Raw genomic sequence first — 27,321 nt, forward strand, 5'->3', positions numbered from 1 at the left:
CAATTCCTGATATTTTAGCAAAAATGTATTTTCTGTAGTAATCCCCTATAAGAGCTGAGAGCAAACATTTTTAAGCCTGTAACGTGACAGGTATATTGATTTTTATTATTATTTTCCCCTCTACAAGTGTGTTTTTTCCTCTTTTAAGTACAATATCAAGTTTTGGGTGGTTCTTGGATGCTGAGGCAGACTGTTGCAATGAGTGATAGTGTTGACTAACTCAGCTGTAAATAAAAAAAATAATTAAAAAGCAGTGTAGATGACTTCGACCAACATTCTTTTTCTGGCGGGTCAACAAATCCGTTGTGTCAGTACTAGATAGACAGTGTCCTGCTGTGAATTTTTAAGAGCGCTATTCACCAACCCCTGATCAATGCATGGAATTACCATTAAATGTCACATTTTTTAAAACTGGCCTCCTTTTTTGTGCTTGAGAATCAGAGGCGCAAGTCAGTTCCTCATTTCTGGTTAGAGCTCCTCTGCCTGGTAACAGTGTACTGGGCACTTCCCTTAGCTGGCCACGCTCTCCTGGTGTGGTTTGCAGTCCTGCGAGGGCAGCAGCACTGCGTGGCCAGGCTGTTCATTGCTCCTAGGAGGAAACAGCTCGGCTTAGCCAAGATTTGTGTGTAGATGCTTTTTATCTTCTCCATAATGATTTTATTACAAAAGTTCTCATAAACTCTTTGATTACAAAAGCTTTCTGATGGGCAGAACACCATGGTTGCTAAATAAAACATCCTTTAGATGTGGCTTTAAAACCAGCAAATGACTTAAATGATGAGAATGACTTCTGTAATTACAGATGCAAATAATGACCAAGGCTTTGATTCAACTGTGACAGCAGCTGTTATTGGAATTGTCATTCCTGTCGGTAAGCTGATGCGATTTAACCTTTGAAGGAGATGATACCAAAATGCTAGTGTAAATACCCTTCAGGGTTGGGGGTGGGAAAGAGTACAGGAACTGTTGACATGGGGAGAAGTAGCCTGCCTTCGGGAGAATTGTACTAGGATAGATATCTACAGGGGAACGTCCCAGCAGATTCACGCTGCCTAACAGCCCTGTCTTTGCCCTTTCCTCAGTGGTCATCGGCTTGCTGTGCATGGGAGGATACCTCATCTGGAGAAACTGGAAACGGAAGAATACTAAAAGCATGAATTTTGATAATCCAGTGTATAGGAAGACAACAGAAGAGGAAGATGAAGATGAAATCCACATTGGGCGGACTGCCCAAATTGGACATGTCTACCCAGCAGTAAGTATCTGAGGAAACTGCTGAAGGAGAAGATTAATTTTGTTGAGAGTTTAGATACAGAATTATCTCCAGCCAATTACAGCATTGGTTATTTGCCATATAATGACAAAAAACCAGAACTTCTTTAATCACCATTGACAAGGCCAAAGCCTAAACTTCTAGGCAGCTTGTGCAGTTGTATAGAGGGGTCTATATAAGATATTCTGTGCAAATAATAGACTAACTGTCCTAATTAATATATTTGATAAGCTAGCAAGTGTAAAGTTAGCTACCTCAAGAGCTCAATCTGTGACAGCTGACCACTGACCCTCTACTGGAGTCTATTATATCAGTGCAGAGGCTGCAACCAAGTGTCTAAATCTTAACTTCAGTTTCTCTACAAACCAGGGAGAATGTTTTCTCTATAAGAGTGTAAAGAAGAGTCAGATTCCTCACAGGGAGCAGTGAATTAGGTAAGAAGTTAAGGAAATTTGCCTTGGGAAGATTAAGCTTCCAACACCTCTTTAGTAACACTTGAGTGAACGACCTCATTTGGGGGAAGAAAATCAGTGCATAAAATAGATCAGTCACCAATATGCTAGGGACAACAATGAGACTTTTAACAAGAAATGTAAGTTAGCAGCAGTATCACAAGCCACAAATTTTCTCAAGCGTGTTGTTTTTTTTCCTTCACAGCGTGTAGCATTAAGCTTAGAAGACGATGGGTTGCCATGAGGATGAAGTTGCTGCTCCAAACACCACACTGAACAAATTTGCTTTGGGTCACAGAACCTGCTTCTTCTTTTTGATCGTTATTTATGTTGCAGAAGGGTAACCACAAAGTTATAATGAACTGCAAACATCCAAAGGATGTGAGAGTTTTGTATGTATAATCTTTTATACACATTTTAACTTGTTGCACTACCCATTTGTGATAGTGAATAAGCGACAGCTGAGCTACTAACTCAATGTACATAACCAGCCAGGCTGAAGGTTCAGTAGCTATTGCTTTATTTTAAGACTATATTTATAGATATTTTGTAAATATGTTGAATATGCTTTGTGGCTATCCATCAACATAAGTAAAACAAATTCTGTACAGGCAGTTTAGAAATATTTATTAACAAAATCTGGATTATAAGATCTGTTCTGTAAATATAGTAGAGGGGTGAGAGTATTTATTTTTTGTATGTTTGGCTTGCTGTGCATAGATTATCTGTGTATATATCTATCTAGACTAGATAGATATATAGGCATATAAATATATACATATATATAAAAATATATACATATATTTTAAAACTACTAGCCTACCTTTATGAAAATTAGGGATAATTGAATTTTGACAGGATGTTTGAGAAGTTTGCTTTGAAATCTAAAGACACTAAGACAGAGCAAGCTGTACGGTAAGACAGCTGCCACGTTCCTGTTTTCCAGACGGGCTCATAAGTGTTTTTACCTTTTCCAGCCTATCCAGAAGGATTCCTCTGCAGTGCTTTTAACTGAAGAGCTATTTGCTTACAGCTTTTTAGTCAGGAGAAGCTCCTACAGCACCAAGGTTTTTTGTGTTGTATTGTTGCTTTTTACAGCTTGTTACAAAAGTGATAGAGGTTGGTTGGTTGTAAATCTTAAGTGCTTTTCCCCACTGGGAATCTTGCAGCGCTCAAATTAGCTTAGAATTGGTAGAAACAAAGATGTAGCCATAGACTCCCATACACCCAAAGTGAACACTCTCACCTGGTTCATCAGGAAACAAACCCAACACGGTAACAAAAGTTAATTCCTTTCCTCCTTGCCTTTTCTCCCTACTCATATTGGCTAAGAGTCCAAATGGAAATGGAGATGCTCTGGGGCAGTGTCTTAATTAAGCATATATAGAATTCTTTGAAGTGCATCAGTTATCATCCAAATTACTGCCCATGGAACAACCTGCACCATAGCAGATCTCCCATACCACAGAGCACTGGGCAAGGAGGTGAAAAATTCACAGCCTTCTCAATATCTTTGGCTGGGTCACCCTGCACCTTGCAGAAAAACACTGGGGTTTTTTCTCATCTCATCCTGCAACTTCCCAGAGAATTCCATGGGAAGTGAATACACTTACCTACTACTGCATAATGGACCAAACCTGAGAGAATCCTCCTAGTGTTCTTATGTCAGTCCAGGCTTTTGTGTTCAAGTGAGTAGAAGAAACTCGGCCTGAATAGGTTTTGGGGGGGTTTCCTTTTGTTTTCATTTCTTTTAGAATAAATGCACAGTCTAATGTGAGCTGGAAGTTGATTCTTAAAGAAGAAAAGGAAAGAAGGTGTCTAAAGACCTAGTATGCGTTACAAACACAATACATACTCTCAAAATACTTCATGGCCTGCATAGACAATACATAATAATCAAGCATCCTTCTATTCAAATTTTAGATTTTAAGGCAGTGAAAAAATGATAAGGTATGAAGCTGTTTCTACAAATCCATGCACTGTGTGCATGAAGAAAAAAACTGAGAAAAGGCTGTATGTGATAACACTGAAACTAACAGATGAATGTAAATATATTTGAAAGTTCTACAGTTTTGATACTTTTTTAAGAACACATACACACAAACCAACCTGTATAAACCATGTATAAAAAAGGCTGCAGTTTTTTTCAAACCATTGTAAATGAACTCAGTGTGCAGTGCTGATTTCAACCTTTACAGATTTGTAACTGCTGAGAAGTCAAACACCAAATTTGTTTTTTAAGAAATTAATTATTTTAAATAACGGTTCAGATTGTTAGGATGATATTTAACATTGTAATAATTTCTGATCTCTGTATTGTCATATTGAAGTTCTGTTAGAGTAAGTTCTTGCTTGGTGCCTTTTGTGTTTCAGTCTTTACGTTACAGACAAAAGGACCAGGGAGGGGCGGGGGAGGGATCTGCTCTGTGTAACACTTGCTGTACTTACATCAATAAGTATAACTGAAAACCAAATGAACACATTTGTAAAACAGTGCACTGTTTCTATAGAAAGATTAAATTTTTTTATCTGGGACTTCTATAGCGCCTAAACTGCTGTCCTAGACCTGGGAGTGTATCATATTTTGGTCTGAGTTTTCCTTAATTCTGAATTGTCCAAACCCAAAGTGGGACTTGGGAATGCTGTTGTGCAATTCAGCTGTTTAGCTGCAGCTTCACAGTAGCAACACTGAAAAATAGTTCATAATCTACATGTAAACGAACAGACCGTTTTGTTCTGAATTGCCTTTCTCTGACACTTTGGTTTTGGTCATCTTCAAATCCCATGGAAAATAGTAGTGGCTTTGTAATTTCCTTGAGCTGAACAATTTTATCAGTGATGTAACTAAAATAAGTGAGTAAAACTTCCAGTGGTACAAGGACAGTAGTGCTTACCCATTCTGAGAAAGTGTATCAAAAGTGAATGGTACATATACAAAACTTTGGTGCAGTTTTTAATCTGAACTATTACATGTTAGACTGTTCAGTGACTAGTTGCAAACCACTGTACAGCTTTTGGTAAAGCCCATCTACAGAAGCTGAAACAGCTGATACAGCCACAAGACAGAAATACTGCTCTTCCTGGTATCACAACAGGCAGTCATAACTTTTTTTAAAAAAAAACATACAATCTCTTCTATAGAAATAAAGCTGAAACGAGACCCACTGTAGTAGAAGTACAATGACAGCTTTAGTTGGAGACACGAGTGAGTCAGAACCAACCACGCAGTTACCTTGTGCTCTTCCCCTTCTCTTGTAAAAATGAAACCCAAGATAAGAAACGAGGATACTGCAGACAAGGAGGGACAGCTGGAGGCATTTTCTGAAATGGATGGGCAGTTTGGGTCCTGTATGAACATGTGTACAACATTTCCTTGTGCAGGGAGAAGCCTGAGCAGGCAGCCAGACGCTTGGAAGACGCTTCTCCTTTCAGGTGTTGCTCTGTGTCCCCTTTGGTCTGTGTGGGAAATCTGCTGCCTAACTTGAAAGTCAAGTTATCAGGCAGGGAAAAGTAGCCATAAATACCAGTATCCACTGGTATGTACCTCTTGAAACCAAAGACAACCAAACTGTGCATCAACTGACCATTCTTCTTCCTACCCCAAGTAATTTTCAGGATCTACTCAAAGCAGCATTAGAAGCCAGAGCACTGAAGACAATACAACCTTTCACTGTCACATGGTGTTTTAAAGCCTTTTGAAGCAGTCTATTTATTGAAAGTAACTCAGTTTTTGTCCCTAAAGGAACATTGCCAAGCTGCTAACGCTTTTCAGACACAAATAGTTATTACCAAACTAATACGGGCTTATGTACTGGCAAATATTGGGGGTTTAGTTTTCTATTTAACTGAAAATAGATTTTTCTTACTTTGGTAGAAAATAAAACAACTGGTAGAAAATAAAACAACTGGTAACAACAAAAAAAATATCTCCAAGTCTAAATAGGGAGGACAGCACAAATGAAAAGAAGTGAAAGAGCCTCATAAGAGTCCCAAACCTGTTTGGGACATTGAGCTATGCCAGCCAAAACAATTATTTATCTTTTTCATTTTTTTGACTCTATGCTCTATTAGCAACAAAATTCTATTTTTTGTTTCACTTTTTACACAGAGTTGCTGTACAGTTGAGATAATCCATACTAACTCTGTGCTGCCTACTTTAAGGTGCTGTACAACTACATGTACTCGGGTAAATCCCTTTAGCGTTTACATAATGTACGTAACTCAGTGTGTATGCATTGTCTTCTCACACAGTTTGACTCTCTATCAAATCAGTCCTTTAACTTTGTAAAACAGTTTTACATCTGTCTTCCTAACGTACATCCTTGCCTTCGAGAAGGGACCTACAGCCATGAGCTGTTGCAAGCTTTGCCTCTGCTTCGGCATGGAGTGGTGCCAGTTTCAGTTGCCTCCTAACGCACAGTGTCAGCATCAGAAGGATTCAGAGGGGGAAGGTGAGGGCAGACACTGAGAGGTGGGATACAGAAGCCACCTTTTAGATTCAAGCCACAGCCCATGTGCACATTCACATGGTGGGTGCTCAGCAGCCAGCTCAAAACACTCATTAACAGAACAGCCAGGCTCACAGAGTCCCTTGCCCGTACGCTGCCCCTCCTGGTGCCTGTAGTCAAACAGCTGCGACAGGAGCGTGGTTTGTAGGAGTGCACTGACCAAGGATGCCCGGGATGCTGCGCACTGGCTGATGGAGGGGTCGGTACAGTCCCAGGGACAGCTTAACAGAGTTGGTTTCAGCCGTGGTTTGAGGGTTGTTGTGGATTGTCCTAGTGACAAAAATGGGGGCCGCAGCTTTGCAGCTGTGTGTTTCTGCAACTGCTTCCCAAGGATCATTCCCATGGAAACACAGCACATCCTAGCCAAGACAATCCATGATGAGATGAAATGTGGTAAATCTGGGGTGAGCAGGAGCGCTCAGTGTCTCTGCCAGGGACAGAACTGAGCTCTTGCACACGAAGAGCGAGACAGAACCCTGACCTGCTGCAGTGAGCTGGAGGAAAGGCACGCGCTGGTCATCCTTGTCACAGGACAAAGATATGCAGATCCATGCATTTTTAAGGACATAATCTGCATTTTAAGGACACAATCTGCAAGTAAATAATCTGAAGTCTCTGTAAGAGAAAACAGGGGGTTGACTTTCTTCAGGGTAGTGGCAGACACCTAACTGGCTATTCTCTGCTAGAGTAAACGTGCCTGGCAAATCGTTTACCAAACTCATCGCACCTTGACCAGTAAGAAACAAACTGAGCTGGCACACTTTGTTTTACTCGTATGGCTACAAGCACAGACTCCCCAGCCAAAACTCAAGTCTCACAAAATCAAATTTTACACAAATAAAGGTGAACTTGTGCCTGTTGATATCACAGCAGCAGACACGGTAACATAGGAAATAAGCTTCACAAAAGATCACCTCACCACAGTGTCCCCAGAAGTGAGGCCAGCTGCCTCAGGACACTGAACCCCCATTTCACATACCAACGGGGGTAGCATCTACCCCAAGAAACCAACAAGTGCTAGTTAAGGCTGTGTTCCTAGCTCTTAACGGGAGCTTAGTAACACTAACTTGTATCTGTACCTACCTTGTACATCAACAAGCAGAGCAAGAATTCACACAATTTAAGAAATCATTTTCTCAAATTATTTGCAGCATTCAAATTTCACTAATGTACCTCAGTGGGAGAACATTTTCTTAAGGGATTAGACACAGCTGCCTGCTAAGTTCTCCACACTATGAAGGAAACCATTGCAGTCTTGTCAGGCATGATAAGGCAGCCAACTTGGCAGAGAGCTAGAAGTTACAACAGTGCAACAAGCAAATCTCTCTGATATTTTGATCAGCCCCAGCCTGGTTACATGGATGGTTTAGGATTACAGCAGAGAGACTAAACCGATACATTTCTTTTTGTCTTCAGTTCTTGTCTACAGGTGACAAAGTCAGGTGGAAGAGTAGAAGTTGTAACTACAGCTCTTGGCCATGTCTAACTGAGGCCAGAAAACAAAGACATTCCACATTACTCAGGATTTTATCTGCTGAGTCTGCCAATCAAGGAATTAATTAGTTCCAACTGTAGTAATTTATTTTCATGCATATATTCCTCCACTGGGACTTAGCTGAAAGCACATATATTCATTTAATTTAAGCCATTACTCATAACTGATAACGGAAAGCCTTATGACCAAACATTCAAGAAAAAATCCCTGAATCTACATATTTTGCTAATAAGACACAGATCTAAATAAGATCTTAACACCTTGCAGTAATGCTTAGAAGATAAACAATACTTGGAAAGTAATGTTTAAGTCTGTTTTGATAACAGGAATTTTCTTACAAAGGCTAAGCTGACTTTTAGATTTCCTGTAATAATGAAAAGCTGACACAAAATTATTGGAAATTTACATTAAATTATTATTAGCAATATCTGAAATGTGTGCAACATTTAAAAGCCTGACCTCATAAACTGACTTCATATTATTTTGATGTTAAAAGCATCAGCGGCAATAAAAGTAATGAAGTTAACAATAAAAACTTTTTCAAACACATCAAGGCTGGAAGTCTGCAGAAGAGCGGGCAAGGTTAAGAGAAATCTATTGCTGTAAAAGAAACTCATGGGGAATATGTATTTTTAATTTTGCATACAACCTTGATCTTCCCATCTTAAAAAAGGCCTAATGCAGCTAGAAAAGACACTGAGGTCAACGAGGATAATTGAGGAAGATTTTACATTTTTTCAAAGCTTCAACTCAGAAGGAAGAGAGGCTGTACAACACCCATACATGAAACCATCCATGGCACAGAGAAAGCACGAGGATGTCGTTATTTTCCTAAGTATCCATTACCAGCTACTGTCAGATAGGAGATGGGGTAAAGTGGGTCTGATCCAGTAGGACAGTCCTGATGATCAGATCAGTAATAGCTTTTCTTTTTTAATCATTGCCTTATTTACTATAGAACATGGAAATTTTTTTGAGAAAATACGGTAACTGAAGCTTACCAGACATATTGTCCGTAGCAGCAAAGCAGTTCACAGACCTCAAAGACAGCTCTGGAACCACAGGGAGCCACACCAGACAATTACACACCTTTCCTTCTTTTATTCCTTAATATTTACAGAAGGAAAACCTTTGCAGTTTACCTCTTTCAGGCAACACCTGACCAAAAGTCTTTCTCTCTAGGATGCCATTCTGTTCCTCTCAAGTGCCTCCTGCGTTTCCTTTGGAGCACTTTTCTCCAATAAATCCCTATTCGGCAATATTCAGTACAGTCATTTTGACCACAGAATATCGTTACTCACACCCCTATTGGCTGAATGAGAGAAAGAGTCTGTTTAACTTCCACTCTTCCTTTAAGACTGTCCTGTGAAATTGCAGAAGAGCGAGCAGCAGTCTTCAAAACAGAAGCCAAGAAGACACATGCAGAGTTGCTCAGGCACCAAAACCGACAGTGCTTAACAAACAAGTAGTTTGGTTTTGGTTTTTTTAATTAAATCAATAATTTCAAAACAGATATTTTAGGATGTTTTGTTCACACAGGCCTTTTTATTATCAATATTAGAATCTTAACAGAGCAAAGGGGAACAGCAGAATTTTAAGGGCAATGGACTTGAAGAAAAAAAGAATACCCATTTACTAAAAGGAATTAAAAAGATGGATACTAACAGTCTGTGCAATCTCAACATTACAAAACATGGCTGAGTATGCACAGCAGAGATTTTAAAGAACTGTGTAAAGCTATTTTCATTTCCAAACCTGACAGATAAACCTGAGCGAGTTCATTCTGAGAATCAGTTTGTTTTCTCCACGGTATGAGATGCCTCAGCAGACTGTCACTGATGAGCACGGGTCTTTTGGGGCTTAAGCAGATGTGAGCTCCATACCAGTGTAATGAGGCATAAACTTTCCAAACTACATCTCCCTTTGTTTCCTCCTCTCTTCTTTTTTTTCCGGGGCTTGGGTGTTTGGGGTTTTTTGTTGGTAATTTAAGAACTACCAGTACAGACTCTGATCATGAATACCTACTTTGTCTCTTGCAGACTGAGACAAAAACACAGGGCTTTGGCACACAATCCCAAAGACAGTTAAGGTTGTTCCATTGCCTTAGCTATCACTCTTTGCCCAGGACATAACTACAAATCAACAGTGATGTCTTAAGCATTACAACTTACATGGACAACCACCAAATACAGGACATTCTGGGTTGCTCTTCAGTCATATTATCAGTTTACAAAAGCTCATGTAACTTCTCATATAAGGCACAATATTCAAAGTATGATGACTGGCCTAGATTCAGGCTCTAAGTAATACCAATATACAGAAACAGGGATGCACCCAAGCCTGATTTATACACAACCTAAGATAAGATATAGGCCCCTCTGTAGACCCAGATACATTAATTGTGAAGCTGTGACAGAAGCATCTAGAGATGCTGCATTTGTTTGTAATCCAGGAATTAGCTACAGTTATAGTTTCCCATAGCAACAAGGTATATGGGACTAACTGTTCAGGAAAACAGCTGAATGGGAGCTGTACCTCCCCACAGTGAGCTCACCCAAGTGTTGCCTTGGTTTACAGGAAACTGAAACAAAGCTTCTCATGTGCATCTGAAATACAGCTTGAATTTAGTCAAAATGGACTCCTGTTGACAACAGCAGGTGTTTTACCATCCCACACTGTTTCGGACCTTGTAAGACAAGCCTGGTCAAGTCAAAGAAGACCAGACTAAGCCCACTAAACTTCCCCCCAGATTCCCCTGTCCCCACTGATGTAGGAAGAAATGAACACAGGAAAATCTATGTCTCTGCAACTGGATAAAACAGGAGATGAACCTTCACATGCACTTATATTTTATAATAAAAATGTTTATTAAGTGAAACAACGCATTGTTTGAAGAACCATACCAGGACAGTCCCAGGTACTTACACCTTAAAAGTGCCAGTAGGCTGTAACAAGTGTACGTGTCATAAGAGTTATGACCTTACTCATTAACCATTAGTTTTCTAAGTACCAAGCATCGCACAGGATGCAAATGCAGCCTACACACACACCAGTGAGCATTTAGGATTTGTTAGGAATGGTTAAAACTTACCACAAGCAACCCGTAAGAACACATTCTCTTAAACTTCTCACACCAGCCTAAACCAAACAAACAAATCCAGCCTGGATGGACTTCCACATTAAGTTCTCAGTAAGTTACCATTCAAAACAACAAGCCAATAACTTCTGTTTTCCCACCGTGCCTTCAAAGCAGAAAGCATTTTATTTGGGATCCATTGCACAGGTGGGAAGACTATCCTGAATTAACTGAAGAGGAAAAAATGCATCAACTGGCAAGAAAGGTAAAACCAAGGCTGCAGTGGCTCACATGTGGAAAACAAAAGATACATATCCAAAATAACCATACAGAAAATAATACAAGCTGTAATTTCATCAAGGATTTTAGTAGGTCTTGTGCACAGGAACTGTGCTTACAAAAATCACTGTCATTTAGTTCAATTTCCCTGCACAGTGATCACACAGAGTGGTTCTGGATTGATTTAAATTGTGACTGTAGAACAAACTACTACAGGTAATAGGAACAACTAGGTGCAAATCTCTAGTACTTACCTGATAACACACTGTCACTTCAGAGGTAGCGTTACATTTGTTAAGTCCTCACACTGAAGAGCAGATGTGTATTTGCCAAACCCACCACCCGGAACTGAACATGGAGGGGATCACACACACCAAAGTATCAAACACACACTCACATCTTAACCAAAACACAAATATATAATAGTTTATATATTTATCTGATGCACAGTTATCTCTCTCTTTCTGGAGGGACCTATGTACTGTTAATACTACCTATACAGCAACTTATAAAAGGCTCAATTTAATCCTAAATACTGGAGCAGAGCCTCCTAATTAGCAGGTATACAGAAGCCACCCAATTTCAGTTAGCCAGTCAAGACAAAACTCTAATAAAGACAACAAAATCTATCAGTGCTATGAAGCTACAAAATATCCTGAGCTTTGATTTAGGATCTCCCTTTTAGAGCACACCTTCACAACAAGAGCACCACCAGAGAGGAGTAACCTGCAGCTGCTCCTGCAGATCAGGAGTCTACAGCCATGTATTATTTTGATTAACATTCTCTCCTTTCAGAAAAATCAACACACAGTGCTATCAGCATATTCATGTCAACAGACCCAATGAATATCACATTATACTAGTACAGTACTAGCTACCATCTTTACTCAAGAGACTTAGCAATGTGGTTTCCCTTAGTCTGGTGAAGAACATTCTAGATATCTCTCGCTCTTTTAGGCCACAGAGAAGCTCTCATCCCAGTAAGCTCTCCTTTCTTATGCATCATCGGTTTTGTCTACTTACCCCTACCTCTGCAGCAGCAGGCCTCAAGTATCTCCTCTACCAAAATTTTTTAAAAGAAATTAAATAAAATGTGGCTAAACTATAATCAAAGTATAAATAAGGTTTGATTCTAGAGAGAATGAGAGGAACTGATAAGGAAAGAGCCTGAAATGGGAGTGATCTGAGACCAGTGGCAATTAGAAAGAAGCAAAGGGCAGCTGGGCTGGAACTGGGAGGGGAATGACCCCAGCTGACACCTATTCAGAAGATTTGAAAATCCTCTAACAAGGAATTTTAACCTCCAAATGCATACACACAGGTGCTGCTGACAGAAGAAATGCAACTATAAGAAAAAAATACACAGGATAACTTTGTCTATGTGAATTCATGTCAGCCTTTGGCACCTGATCATTAGTACTAGTACTCAGTATAAAGCAAAAATATTTGGCAGTTTGAAAATTGTGCTCACATATAATTATCGTGCTGGCATTCACTATATTCAGCAAGACTATACAAAAAACTGCATGCTAATTTCTGATAAAAAGACAGGCAACTCCTCAAGCCACTACTGTATGCTACTATGACAACACAGGAAGAACAAAGATGACTGCTTTCTTTTCTACCACTACCCTAAAATTAAGCCTTTCCCCACTGACACTCATTTGGCTAACACCTCTGATTTGATGAGCATATGGAAGTAAGTCTTTTTTAGTCCCTCTTTAATCATCTCAAAGACTGCTGGAGTAAAACTGAAGTCAGACAAATGGTCAATGATGAGCTGACTGTAAAGAAAATATTGTTTCCTTAGTAGAAAGGTCACATTATAAATTTCACATTAGACCTCAGTATTTTTAAACATTGTCATCTTATTTTCTTTCTTAATCCATGTAAAAAACATTGCCTGAATCAAAGACCAATTTAGCCTCCATGCTCGTTCTCTTCATGTCATAAAATCTCCACCCTAAACCATAAGCTTTCACCTCACTAACCTCACAGCTTTTGAGGTACTTGGCATGTATCTTTACTATATGCAAAGCCATTATCCCTCTGTAGTCTTTAAAACCATGTAAAACTATGAATTAATGAGTTGCAAAGTAAATCTAAGCATTTCAGGCTTCTAACGTAGTAAATAACATTCAACATACGATTTGTTGAGCTCTGTTAAGGATGATGAGCTGTTAGTACTTACAGTATCTTATGATTGAATCCTTTCACTTGAATGACCAACCCACGCTCTCCAGCCACCAGTCTGTACTCCAGCTTAGCAATATCAGCTCCATATGCTGGTTCTGACAGATTGAGCAAGAGGATGCTTACAAAAGTGTCTAGAAGCACCACACTATGTGGATGAAAAAGAATGTTATAGTGGGAATCAACATAGAAAAGAAACAAACATTCAAGTCAATAGTTCTGAGAACAATAAGTTGTTCGGGTTAAGACCTTGAAACACCTAGTTAGGCATTACTTTTTTCATTCAGAGGGTACACAAGGATGTCTTCTAGTTTTTCTGGCACAAGACTTAGAAACTTTGTATGCCAGAGGGGAAAAAAAAAAAAAAAAAAAAGAAAAAAAGTATCAGCATATGATTACCTGCAGCATTCTCGAGAGCATACAAGGGTAACACCTACCTTGAATAAAGAATTAATTGTCAAGGACTACATTAACTCTCAGTAAAATGTGTTTGCTGCATATTAACAATGCTAAAAAAAAATGTGTTAGAGGTAGTTGCAGAGATGACATTTGGAAGATTCATAGCTTTATCTGAAATGCAAGTGGCCATGATAAAGTCAAAATATGTATCGATGCATTTTATCACTATAAGAAATCTGTCACGATGGTTAAAAATTGTGAAATGCCCCAGAGTATTAAAATCAAGCATTTCTGATAAAAATTCAAAACCTATACTGTTAAGGCCTGGTGAAATACAGGCTTTTAAAGATATTTCAAATAAATTATTCTCTCTTTCATGAAGCTCTGTAGTGATCTTACAATATAACTACTATCCAGTTTTTTACGACAGACAGCCCTGATCAAAGGTTAGCAGGCATGCGACATGGAGGGGGATCACAAGCAGAGGACTGTGTAACACACACGCTATACTGCTGCCCTGTATCAGCTTCCATGGTCCACACAAGAAATCTCTCCATTTGTTGCGTGTTCTGCCCACAGGTGATGGCTCATTCCGGCAGAGGCTTCGATAGCTGGCTGTCCTAGCAGATTATTCTGGTTACCATTAGGGCTATAAGTTACTTTCATACTGAGCCAGCTGCTCTTAAGACCTAGTATGCATTTCCTTTCTCCTACAAAAATATGCCATCTTCTACATTCTCAAAAGGTAACTACCAAGATACAGAGAAAATTAGATTAAAGAAAGGAAATCTTTATTTTAACCTACACTGGACATTTTAATTGGTTATCACTTTATCACAGTCTTAATTTTCTGTCTGGGCCCACAACGCATATTGCAGAGAGATATTCTTACCTCTCTGCAGACCTGTGAAGAAATCAGGTGAAAATGTACATAAGCTGAGGGTGGGGGAGGCAAGGGAGGCAAGGGAGGCAAGGGAGGCAAGGGAGGCAAGGGAGGCAAGGGAGGCAAGGGAGGCAAGGGAGGCAAGGGAGGCAAGGGAGGCAAGGGAGGCAAGGGAGGCTGCAGCAAGAGTCAGCTTCAATTCCAGTATGCAAATACTCTTCCTCTAGACCATTCTCTTTTTTCACCAATTTGAATACTTTGAACTACATTTAAAACTGAAGAGAACTTGGAATTGTAGTCACTTTGCATTAGGAATAGAAAAAGCCACACTTCTGGTGAAAAAAGATTTAATGTTTACTCAGTTTGTAAGTTGCTCAAGACTGGCCTAATGTCGTTGTCTGCTTCCATTACCTTTATAGATGCTCTATACCCCTCTATGTCAAAAAGCAATAAACGGGCCTCTAAAACAATAACCAAAAAATCCTCTTACATCAAAAAGCTTATCAATAAGAACTGAATTGTTATCCTACAGAATATCATTATACTAATAATGGTGATATAGTTTTATTTTGTATTGTGTCTCTATGATTCCAGGCAGTATTTTCTGAGTATGCAGAGAAAATATGAAGGTTTGAGGAGACAGAAGGGTCACATGATTTTCATTTGGGTTTTCTGACTTGTTTGGTTTGGTTTTGTTTAACTACTACCAGTCTTGCAAGTCCCAAACTGTTTCCTTCTTCCCAGATGCTTTCACTCCTGAATATTTATAATAACTAAATGTTTTCTTTCTTAGTTCTCTACTAGAAATTAGAGGAGGAGGTATTAAAAAAAAAAAAAAAAAAAAAAGGAGGAAATAGATTGGGTTGTTAGAAAGACTTTCAGTTCTTGGAGCAGCTTCATGTTGAGAAGTTAGAGGTCAATAAACCATAAGAATGCCAATACTTGGTCACTGTCTTCTACTGACACCATTTTGAGACAGATAATGCAGTTCACTCCCCTAAGAAAAGATACTAGAGTGGGAATCTCTTTGAGCTCTTGCACAGTGAAGAAAACATGAAAAAAATCTACACAAATCTACATGGCATATCAGGCTAACATAGCCAAGATATTCAAGTTTCTATAACCTAAATAAATCAAAATCATATGCATGCATCTCTGCTATACTAGACTGCATGACAAAGTACCCAGTTGGAGCTGGGCTGACCTGGGACAGGTGAAGTTAGGGAAAAAAAAGAAGAGGCAAAAAAATGCAAGAAAAAACCCCCTTCAGCTTCAGCAGAAATAATGCTGTTTTAATGGACCATGGAATATCAGGTACCCACTAAGAAGATGACCTTTTCTCCAATACCAAAATAACAAAGCCATAGAACACAAATGGTGATAAACCAACTTCAACTTTACAAAATCAATTTATGTGAGAATAAAAGAACAAAAGACATGACCTTTTCTTTACTATTAAATAAACCAAATCCATTCTACTGAAGTCTTCTTTCTGAACATAATTTATTGCCTGACCTTTCTTACTCCACTGCAGGATGCAAAGTGATTGGGCAAGACTTTAAGCTTTTTTCTTCCTAAATCAGAGTTTTGTGCCACCACAGATGGGAAAGCTTGCACACCTTTCCTATCCTCCACACAGGAGCTTCTGTAGGTACCATCGGAGACCTGTAACATCTCCCTCAAAGTTAGGTCAAAGACCTCACAGGCTAGTGCTGAAATAGGCCTGGATACTTGGGCTAGGGGCCCAGAGGCCCAAAGCAATGAAGGCTGGGATGCGACTGGCCATCCAAACCAGCCCTGTATCTCCTCAGGATCCTACAACTCACACGTATCGGTTCACCGCCTTCACAATGAAGATCACTAAAAGTGAAATATGTTTATGGGATATTATATCTCTCATGTCAACATTGAAATGTTAGACTTAATATTGCTACCATTTTGTATGCTGTTCTCCAAGAATCAGAAACACAAAATATATTTCCTGAAATTATCTTTTCTCTGGTATCACCACAAGATGAGGTTTTGATCATTTATTGGATTCTCTACCCAGTTTTATGAACAGCATGAAATCAAGATATAGTATAAACTAATGATAATTATGTAATTAATTTAATGACAGTCTAAACATCATTTTACCTGTAATTTTTCTCTTGTGGGGACAGTGCTCGAGTAATGCTCAACAGATGGATGTTGTTGACTGGGATAACTACAAAACAGCTTTATTCATTGAAAACAGAAATGTGTTATTATTGCCAATCCTTTTAATCCCCAGAGCCACCTGTGGGCATTTTATTTGATGTGGAAAAAAACATATGCATATGCACTTGTGTATGTGAAAATATATAAAAATATATACATTAATTCATTAAACTGCCATCCACTACTCTTTAAAGTGCTGTCAGTGAATGACTGCTTATGCACCATCCCCATGGTTTAATGGGATAGACTTACAGTCACAGTAATCCTGACTGACTGGAAACCAAGAATAATTTTCTGAGACAGAGTCAAATCACTTTATTATGAGATCTACACACAGAGAAGTAACTCTGTCACTTCTGGAAGGGGATTAGTTTATTACAGTCAGTATCATCATTTTCATAGAATCATAGAATGGTTTGGGTTGGAAGGGACCTTAAATATCATCAAGTTCCATGGCAGGGACACACCTTCATCTCAGTTTGGGTTTCCATCCTCCTATTTTCTTTTTTATCACTGAAAAATTGTCAGTGACATGAAACAGAACCAATCTGATTGGCTCCTAGTGGCAGAGGAGCAGTTATGCACAACAAAATAGAATGTTGGAAAAGATGACCAGGAACTCTCTGAGATCCGGGAAAGTGGACAGGAGAACAGCAGGACTGAGAACTGCATCTCCTAGCTATAAAATAACAGTGCTCAGAACCCTGAATCTGAAATTATAAGCCCCCAAGCAGTATGGAAGGGACAGTCTTTTGACAGAAAAAAGAGCAAATGTGGAGGGAATAAATACTGGTATACTTACAGATGAAGGATAAAGAGCATTAGTGAGCAAAGATGCAGAGGAGGGCCTATGATACTGCTAATTCCAGGGCCTGCCTATCGCTTCTAACAGCTATGAGATCCCTGAACAAAAGTCACAGGGTACTGTGAAAGGGCACATTTACTGGTAAAGCAGTCTTTTTCTGGATAAAGAAGAAAAGGGTTGCCATGGCAACCCTGAATGAATTCAGCACATCACCTGCAGATAAAGTCTATCTGCAAGGACTGTCTTGAAAGTTGAGGGTTTGCCTGCTCCTTGCTAGGGATCCCTGAAAATTATACAAAGGTTTTACAAATAAGGATTGCACAGGAAATGTATGGTACTTTTACATCCACCAGACCAAAGACTGCTTGAAGGTACAATTGTCTCTATAAAAGGAAAGCAATGTATTTTTCTTGATGTAAGTTTTTCAGATGGCTGTAGAGATTGGAATGTAGGATTGATGCATGCAGGGGACAAGTAAGGCCTGGCAGTTTTCTGTGAGAAGAGAGGACATGCCAGAGGTCTCTACCTTTTTGCTAATGAAGCCTTATGTTTGGATCTCCTGATCTACTAGACTAATTTCCTTTTTTATAGAATAAGGGAAAAGCAAAGAACAAAATATCGGAATCAAAAATGTTAGAAGAACATGAGTTGTTTAGAGGAGATGACAAGTGTGAAAAAAATGAAATGCAAAAATAATTTAAAAGTATGTAGAAACACAGGTTAAAATATTATAAAGAAATAAAATTCAATTCTGCTTCCCATCAAAGCATAACAGAGAATATGAGGTCCGCTCACAGCAGCACAAGCATGTCTCTAAAAGTAAAATTTAAGCTTAGTAGCCCAGGTCTGAAGTTACCATCTTGAGCAGCTCAACACAACAAAGATGTCCTTTCAAGTGCCATGGACCAGAACCTGGACATTCCAGTTAAAAAGGTAAAATGTTCAACACTCTTTTGATTATTTCCACAGACATAGAGACCTTTTGTAGACATAACCTGCCCCTGTAGGAAGGTCATGGGCTAAAGGTTAAGTAAATACCTTTGCTCCCTGCCACTTGGGGAACTTTCAAACAGTTTGGCAGATTTGTTTAAACAAAATCAGCTTCTACAGAAATACATTAATAGAATACAGCGCTTGGCTCATTTCTGAACGAAAAGCCTGGAACATGCAGTGACATGAGATACCTCTTTCCTATGTAATACTAAAATTTTGGGGGAACTACTTAGAGGACAATTCACAAAGTTTAACTTCAGTCAAGATGTGCCAGATTCTTTCTGCATTTCAGAAGAAACCACTGGAGACAGATTTCCCCGGGTCTGCCCTTGTAAATATCTCTGTAAAATTTAAGTAAGAGCAAATAGTATTTTGTGTAAGTTGAAGCCACAGTTCTAACATTAAAAAAATAAAATTAAATAAGTAATACTTATTGTATTAAATTATTTGTGGAAGTAAACTATAATGAGGTGGATTCATCTGTCCCACACCCGCATTACTCTTCAAGGCTAGCAGTTCTAATACACCAACTTCCAGCATTGCCAAACCAAACAGATCCATATGGGGGCTGACTTTTCAAAAGAGAAAGTAAATTTCATTATAAACTTGCCTTTGCCACGAACACAATCTATAGAAAAAGCAGAGAATCAAAAAGCTTCATTAAAATTCACAAAAAGAGTCACATGAGATAGAGCTGATCTTGTCTGAGGACAAGGGGATGAACATGGCAACTATGGCAATCCCTTCCAGTCCTGTTTTCTACAAATTTCCATTACTCTTTCGCCTTTTCAGACACTCATTTACACATCTGAGTCTATGTTAGGCTTAGGAGGGGTTTTTTTCTTCTCATACAGAAGCCAACACACCACATTTTTGTTTACTTAGTCATCTTCAGCGAGTATTGTCTTGTGAGCAAGAATGTGTGTTGGCACAGAATGTCTTTCAGCCCATAGCTGGTGACAGTGGCAGAGCACAGCAGGGAAAGCCTTACCTCAGAGAGCAGTAAGGCCAGTTTACTTGGCACCAAAACAGTAGATGTTACTTCTTACAGAGTTGCATTTTTAACCAAGTAGATAAAACTTATCCATACCACCATTTCAAGACACAAAATAGGATGTCTTGTCTAAATAGCATATTGTGATGCATAGCTTAACATAACACAGAAACCCACAGTCAGTTTGTCTCTAGCAACCACAACAGACTGCCGACTCAGCGATACTCTGATACTAATTATCTTTCACACAATGCAGAGGCACAGAAATTAACATTCTTCAAAACTAGAATATAATTCTCCTCCCAGCAACTAAAGAAATAACACAGGTGTAACAGAGATCTACACACAAAGTCAAGATTCACACCATGGAACATATTAAATGCTATGAAATACTTTTTAAATAAATATTTTATTAATCTATTAACCTGCAAAGCTTATATCATCTTAATTTTAGTCAGCAAAAGTAGCTTCGCTGATAAGGGAATCAGTAAAAATTAAAGCCTCTGTAGATACAAGGAAAAGCAATTACATAAAATTCTGCATGTTTAGAACATCATTTCCCAACTTACAGACATGGAAAATATCAGAAAAGAACCAGACTTATTTGGAATCTGTGAAAAAAATTCTGTCACCCAGTTCTCCCATGTTCAATGTTTCTAGGGTAGAGAAAAATTAGCAGAAATACAATTATCTCAATGGCAAAAGCAGGTTTTCAGATAAATACAAACAATTCATAAATCTTGCAACGTTAAAACAAAGTTAAATTAGGGATCCAGAGTAGGTTGATTTAATAGAGCTTTCTGCCAGCTTTTACTGACAGGAGAAAAAACAAAACAAAACAAAACCAGAAATATTCAGAGCATGTTTATCTGATATCTCCTGTTTCACCAAGTCCCCTAGATACCCACACCCCATAGGTCAGAAGTGAAAATCATGTAAGTTTTGCTCTTCTTAAAACAACAAAAAACCCAAACACCTTATTAGCCAGTATCAGTATCAAGATTTAATACACACATTGTTATATTACAGTGCTTCTATCATATCTAAAATAATAATAACACTAAAAAAGTGTATTTATAGAGATATTTTCTGGAGAGACAGAACAATTACGGTTTGTATATGCTTTCAAGCAAAATGAAAATAACTGCAATCCACACATTTCTGTCTTTCACAAATACAACCTTAAGCCAATCTATTCCAGCACAACATGTCTTTTGATTATAAATGTGTCAAGATAACCCAAACACCACTGTGGCAGCAATACATTATTGTAATGCCATCAAACATGACATTTATTTTAAGACAGCAAGAAAACTAATACACACACAGCAAAAAACATTATCTCACCCATAATATGCATTCACCATCAAATATGTTCGAATTAGTCTACAGAACTCAAAGACAGCTGACACCTCCCAGATGAATTTAAATGCAGGTTCTCAGGATAACTCATATTCCAGTTGCTCTTCCTTTCAACACAGCAATTTAAACAACAATGCATTAAGCACTGATATTCCTGAAAAGGCTTATAAAACAATTTAGAGAATTACAGTAGAGTCATTCACAAAAAAACCTCCTCTGAACTTGAAGTCAAACCACACTACTTAAGAGGAATATACAAAGTTTATACCAAGTTCCTATGAGAAGCAGGGTAATAGTTCTGTCAAAAATCCTTCAATCTGCTATAAATATGAATGTTACTTTTTTTAGGCTCATGTTTTAATTTCTTTGCACTACCTGTAAATGTTAAGAAAGCGATTGGTTAGTTATTTCTGTATCTTGTACTGAAGGGCCAAATTTCGCACATTTTATAGAGTGGAAATTCATAGAGTGCAGAATGCAACTGTGAATATTCAAGCCCAAAGAGATGAAGAAGAATGAATCCTTTCTAGCATTTATATAGCTACTACCAAGAGTCTGCCTAAACCCAGGAAACTGTAGCCAAGAAATCAGTAATTTTAACCACCTATTTTAATTATAAACAGCCCTTTGAGAATCCAGAACACTCTTTTCTTGAATGAATACACTTTGAATACTGTCTATAGCCAGTTAAATTGTGAAAAGACTGGAAAAAACCTCAAAAATTTTACCAGAAAGGTGCCATAAGTAACAAAATGATAGACAGGTAGGTTTATTGTGATGGGAAAGGTACAGGGACCTTTGATTCAATCGCCCAAGCTGCTGAGCCCAGCAGGGTAGGCATAATTTTGTCCCAGTCACTCAGACACAACTCACCCCAGAAAAGCTTTCTCATCAGATGCCCAGGTCTGACAAGGCTTCCTAGGGGTAGCTCCTACCTGTTCGCATTGGAGGGCTTTGCTAGCTGGGACTTGTTAAAGAATTAGAACTGTATTAAGTGATCAGTTTCAAGACAATATTCCTATAAAAGGACAATACTATTTAAACAAAGATACAGACGTACATGGAGTGACGCTGAAAGTCCTTACTGGATAGACAGAACAGCAATGAACTGCATCAACATCCTGTTAAGTGCTAGAAGCTGACAGACAGTAACAGAATAAGGCAATATAACCACATCAGATCTTTTTTACATGGAAAAACTCAGGAAGAAGAAAGACACTGAGAGAGTGCAAGTCCAATTTACTTTTAACAGGAAAAAAGGGGTCCCAACATTTCCAGCAAAACACTGAGCCTCATCTTAAGCATACATTTAGGACTAATACGCAGAACAGACTAAGTACTAACTTTTTGTAATTCACAGAAGTTGAGGTCTTTCTTACCATAACTGCTCTAGCGGGAATATGGCACCTTAAGAGACTGAATTTTAGGACTTTGTAAAACAGAAGCATCTATGAGACTTACAGAAAGTCACGGAATTGGATCAGTGTAATATCAGTCTTTGTTAAACATGAGTGAGCGTAGCAGTACGTATCTTTCACACATGCCAGTCACTTAACCACGAGAATCTAAACTGAAGTAAATGAGTCACAAATTCAGGCAAAGTGCATGTACTAATTTCCTCGTGCAGGCCAGCTTTCTATTACAGTTCTGACTCTGCCTCCTAGCATCTCAGCTGTGAACAGAAAAGACTCATGTATGTTCTGATATCAAATATATCTTACAGTCAAACCCAGCCAGATTTAGTATTTCCAATATTCCTAACCATAATGTCAATGCAAGAAGAAAAGTGATTTAACATTTATTTTTAAATTTATACTCTTAAACCTCTCTTCATATAGTGAAACATCAAAAAAAAGCCCTTTACCGTTTCTTTAGTGAACGTCTTTAACCTTATGTTATTAAAGTTTGCCAAACTTCTGTCTTGTTTCATTAACACCACTTGAGGTGCTTCTGTGGAGTTTCCTTCAAAATACACCAGAATTCTCATTTTCTAATAGAAAAAACTCTTAACTTCAAAAGATGTCTTCACTTTTGTAATGACATATGGCAAAACTCAGAAGATGATCTATGAACTTCTAACTACAGGTAAGGATTACATTTACTCTGAGTAAACACAGTACAACATAGCACACCACATGCCACATCACACAGAACAATCAAACTACAATACAAATGCAACGAGTACTGCCACATTAGACTTCATAAAAAGTGCTCTACTTCTTCAGTTAGCTGAGTTGTACATATTCAGTTTTTAATCTTTATCCATAAATAGATTTCTCTGGAATACTAATCATTGTCCCTCAACATCCACCAATTCCCTTGGGAAAAGAACATAAGAAAAGCTGTCTAAGAACATAAGAAAACCTGTCTAACCTACACAGGGGAGAAGGAGCTTGACCTATTGAATGACTATGTCATGAATGTTCGCTATGTCATATCTGTTCAAGAGTGAGCCTTAAGTATTTCACCCCCTCTACCTATCTTTTTCATTTTCCTCTCTCACTCCTAGTGAGTCTAGAATAAATTGGTCTTTATTTTATGTGTACCCAGCAAATAATGTCTTTAGGTTCAATAGTAATTTAAGTTAAATGAGACAAAGTTTCAATTTCTTTGCACCATTATTTTAATCCAATGAAGTCCTAAAATATATCCAAAATAGTTACTTAATCCTTATTTAAGAGTGTCTGGACTTAAACATTCTATTTTTCCAGGAAAATACTGTATTGCTTCTCACTGTAATAACTCACGTTAAAAGAAATCAACCAATCCCAACATTTTTTGATTTTGACTATACTAGCAAAAGCTTTGAGCTCCTATAGTCAGAAGAGGAAGCCAGATCACAAAACATACCGGGCTCCTGAAAAACAAACTAGAGCCAAACCTGACCTATCAACAGGGGGTTTAGTCAGTTTACATATGAATGATGTCCAGATGTGGACACCTAGGGCTTTCCTCCACACAGAATTAACTGAGATCAAAAGCTTTATCTGATTATTTACACAATACCACACCAAAGACTATGTTATTTCCATGGACAGATTAGATCTGGAAGCAGTTCAGCTATTTCCACTCAGTTCATAACAGTAACTACTGCCAGACTCAGCCCTGCTATAACTCTAAAGCAAGCAGATTGAGCTTCATTAGCCCTGCACTAACAGCCTACACCTCAGATGTGACACAGCATCACCTAAATGAAAGCAAGTTCATCAGTGTAAAATCCATTTTCAATACTACCAGAGTACAAAATGTCCTCAAAAAAAGCGTCCTTCCTAGGGATCAGCACAAGAGAAACCGTATTTCTACATTTTTATTTCAGAAGGAAATATTTTACAAAAGAGCATGTCTCCAGCTATTTCCTTTCTCTCAGCAGTTCCCCAAAGAGCAAAAAGGCAGCTATTACCACCAGTCCATTTGCTGCCAGACTTCAGGACACCAGGGACGAGGGTAACTAACAAACCAGTACTGGTGAGAAGGTGGCACAGGGGTGCACTGGCTGCATGGGAGCCAAACCCAGCCCAGGGAACAGCGTGGATGGGTTACTGCCTTCATCCAAGGGAGGCACAAACCGCTTCAAATTCTAACGCTAACTGTTAACATCTGAACTCATAATAAAAGGCTAGCTGCACCTCATTTTTCTTTTATTGCTATGCCTGAGTATTACAAGAAAGCCTTCATTAGTAACAAGTGAATAATTTTCACTTTCTGCCTAGGAAAAAGGTCACAAGTTTTAGGGCAAAGCATGCAGCATGTCTTTCACTGACTGGAATCATGAGTCCTCACAGACAAATCAATACTTGGGTGGACTTCAGTCTGTTCAGTGCTCCAGCGATGGCACCCAAGCCATCCCCACCACAGCTGCGGTGTGGGGAAAGGGGAGGTGACAACCAAGCACCAGCCTAACTTTTTTCTGCCAAACACCGCAAGTACTACTACGCGAAAATAGCTTTGCGCCCGCTGCCCGGGCTCCAGGTGCCCCATGGGGAGCCAACCTGCCGAAAGCCCAGGCCTCAGCCCTGAGGGAGGCCGGCGGCGGGCGGCACCCCTCACCTGTACCGCTTTGTGTCGCTAGGCGGACTCGGCCGGGCCGCCCGGCTGGGTCTCAGCTGAGGGGCCGCCTCCGGCCCGGCACAGGGAGCGGGAGCGGGAACGGGAGCGGGAGCCGGGCAGGCGGCGGCTCCTCAGGGGCCCGCCAGGGGGCGGCCGCGCCCGCAGCCGTCACTGCTCCGACTCGTGACGTTTGGCGCTGCCAGCCAATCGGAGTGAGGAGCGCGCTCCGCCCCGCCCCCGCGCGCCGTGACGCGTTTCTCCCGCGCCGCCGCGGTGCATGCCGGGGCGGTGGCGGGACCATGGCGAGCGATTTCTATCTCCGCTACTACGTGGGGCACAAGGGCAAGTTCGGCCACGAGTTCCTCGAGTTCGAGTTCCGGCCCGATGGTGAGTGACGGGGCGGCACCGGGCGGGCGGCGGGGCCCGCTCTCTCTCTGCTGCTGGGCTGGGGGCCGCCGCGCAGCGGTGCCCGCCTGGCGCGGGGTTAACATCTGCCGTGTCTTTGCTAGGGAAGCTGCGCTACGCCAACAACAGCAACTACAAGAACGACGTCATGATCCGAAAGGAGGTACGGGGGTGGCGGGGGGTACGGGGGTGCGTGCCGGGAGCCGGTTCCGTGCCGGGAACCAGCAAAACCGAGGCCCGGTGGGGTGGTTTGTGTGGGCGGGTCACCCGGGCAGCACGCTAGGCAGAGCCTGGGTGGCTTCTTCACGTCGGAATATTGTTTGTAGGCTTATGTGCATAAGAGTGTGATGGAAGAGCTGAAGAGAATAATCGACGACAGCGAAATCACAAAAGAAGATGATGCGCTGTGGCCTCCTCCAGACAGAGTTGGTCGACAGGTTGGTGTACAGTGGCTTTTCTAGTTGCTGCTTTTATATATGTTAGCTCATTAGAAGCATAACTGGACTTTTTTTCTTCCAGTCAGTATTGTTTCTAGTCAAGAGGGAGACAAATACTATTTTAAAACCTGAGCAGTGCCTAATGACTATTCAGTTGTGAGTTAATATGATCCACAGACCTGCTGCATTCAATACCTTTGTGATGAAAATGTAAAAGCCATCATCTCAGTACTTAAGTATTTCTGTAACTAATGCCATAAAGTAGTAGTTTGAGTTCCTATAATCTTTTCTTTTTCAGGAGCTTGAAATAGTAATTGGTGATGAGCACATCTCCTTTACCACGTCAAAAATTGGTTCACTCATTGATGTAAATCAATCCAAGTATGTACTCTGTCTTTTAATGTTGCTGTTCTTTTTATGTAACAATCTATATTGGAACTTGCTGATTACTAGGTGCTTGTATTTTATATTGTTTCAAAGTACAAATCCGTTCCTGGGGGCACAAGCGCTCTGTGTTCCAGCATAATGTACCAAAAGCTTTTAAGCTGTCTCATAATGTGTTTTATTTTCAAACTCACTGAGCAGCTAAGCTTACTGTAGAAACCTCTGTTAGGCATACTCGGAGCCTGAACTAAGCTACTGTGGGCCACACCAGTGTCTCTGGGAGAACCAAGACTACTGTATTTCACCTAAGCTGAAAAGACTGGGTATCATGTTTATTAAATCCAAAGTGATGCTACTACTTGTTTTCATCATGAAAACACACATTTTGTTAGGACTTTAAATGTGCAAATGAGTACAGAATGTTTTATCAATCAGTGTAGAATTAAACAAATCTGTTAATGTCTAAGATGACCTCTGATAAGTCTCCTATAGACTTTGGTTGGGTTTTTTTAATAGGCTAGTTCTATAAACTGCTCTTGTAGAACATTCATCTAACTTTTTTTTTCTTCTTCCTTCTGTTGTGCACTGCAGGGATCCAGAAGGCTTGAGAGTGTTCTACTACCTGGTCCAGGACCTTAAGTGTCTAGTCTTCAGTCTTATTGGACTTCACTTCAAGATTAAGCCAATTTAAATCAAACAAATTGAAGTTTGTATTGCAGTGTCCGTATGGGGGGACAGGGGAGGAAGTGGAGGGGGGAGGAATGTTGTTTCAATTCCTCACTATTTCTGGCCTGAAGCCTTTATGTGTGTTAGAAATTTTTTTTACAAACTGTCAGTGAGTGTCTTAATAAAATAGTGAGATCTGTATTTTTAATTTACAAGTTCTGCTGAGAAACTGATTTCCTAACACCTCTTTTGTCATGGTACATTCAGGGTATGTTGCTTCACTGGTATCAAACAAAACTGTATTCCACTTCCCAGTGCAGCCGTAGAAGATGGAACTCAGCCTGGCTCTGTGAAAGGAACTTTTGCCAGCTGTCAAGATAAACTTTTGTTACTGTCCCAATTTGGATATTCTGTCTACCAGCTCGAATATGCAAAACAACTGAAGCCCTGAGTCTGCTATAACTGGTTATC

At 39.6% G+C, this 27,321-nt stretch overlaps 2 protein-coding genes across 3 annotated transcripts in view; both read left to right on the plus strand.

Moving 5' to 3' along the window:
* Positions 1 to 5,537, plus strand: part of LRP8 (LDL receptor related protein 8) — a 190,574-nt gene extending 185,037 nt beyond the window's left edge. Inside the window, exons 16-18 of one of the 2 annotated variants that reach the window (XM_074906184.1) lie at positions 803 to 871; positions 1,083 to 1,255; positions 1,931 to 5,537. In XM_074906184.1, coding sequence (XP_074762285.1) covers positions 803 to 871; positions 1,083 to 1,255; positions 1,931 to 1,969 — 281 coding nt within the window. In that variant the 3' untranslated portion in view covers positions 1,970 to 5,537. The remainder of the gene's footprint in view (positions 1 to 802; positions 872 to 1,082; positions 1,256 to 1,930) is intronic. The other variant, XM_074906183.1, reaches the window with a different exon arrangement.
* A 19,667-nt stretch (positions 5,538 to 25,204) lies between these two features.
* Positions 25,205 to 27,058, plus strand: MAGOH (mago homolog, exon junction complex subunit). Its single transcript, XM_074908091.1, has 5 exons — positions 25,205 to 25,345; positions 25,468 to 25,526; positions 25,690 to 25,800; positions 26,099 to 26,181; positions 26,776 to 27,058. Exons 1-5 carry the CDS (start codon positions 25,258 to 25,260, stop codon positions 26,873 to 26,875), a joined length of 441 nt encoding a protein of 146 aa, XP_074764192.1. The 5' UTR covers positions 25,205 to 25,257; the 3' UTR covers positions 26,876 to 27,058.
* Positions 27,059 to 27,321: the final 263 nt, after the last annotated feature.

The sequence above is a fragment of the Athene noctua genome, chromosome 5 (genome assembly GCF_965140245.1).
Source record: "Athene noctua chromosome 5, bAthNoc1.hap1.1, whole genome shotgun sequence".
NCBI classification, from domain to species: Eukaryota; Metazoa; Chordata; class Aves; order Strigiformes; family Strigidae; genus Athene; species Athene noctua.

What these genes read in the sequence shown, in the direction of transcription:
- MAGOH (XM_074908091.1), top strand. Translation starts at nt 25,258, where the DNA reads ATGGCGAGCGATTTCTATCTCCGCTACTACGTGGGGCACAAGGGCAAG. An exon ending in ACGTCATGATCCGAAAGGAG is followed by an intron (nt 25,527 to 25,689) that starts GTACGGGGGTGG and finishes TATTGTTTGTAG; the next exon opens with GCTTATGTGCATAAGAGTGT. An exon ending in CAGACAGAGTTGGTCGACAG is followed by an intron (nt 25,801 to 26,098) that starts GTTGGTGTACAG and finishes TTTCTTTTTCAG; the next exon opens with GAGCTTGAAATAGTAATTGG.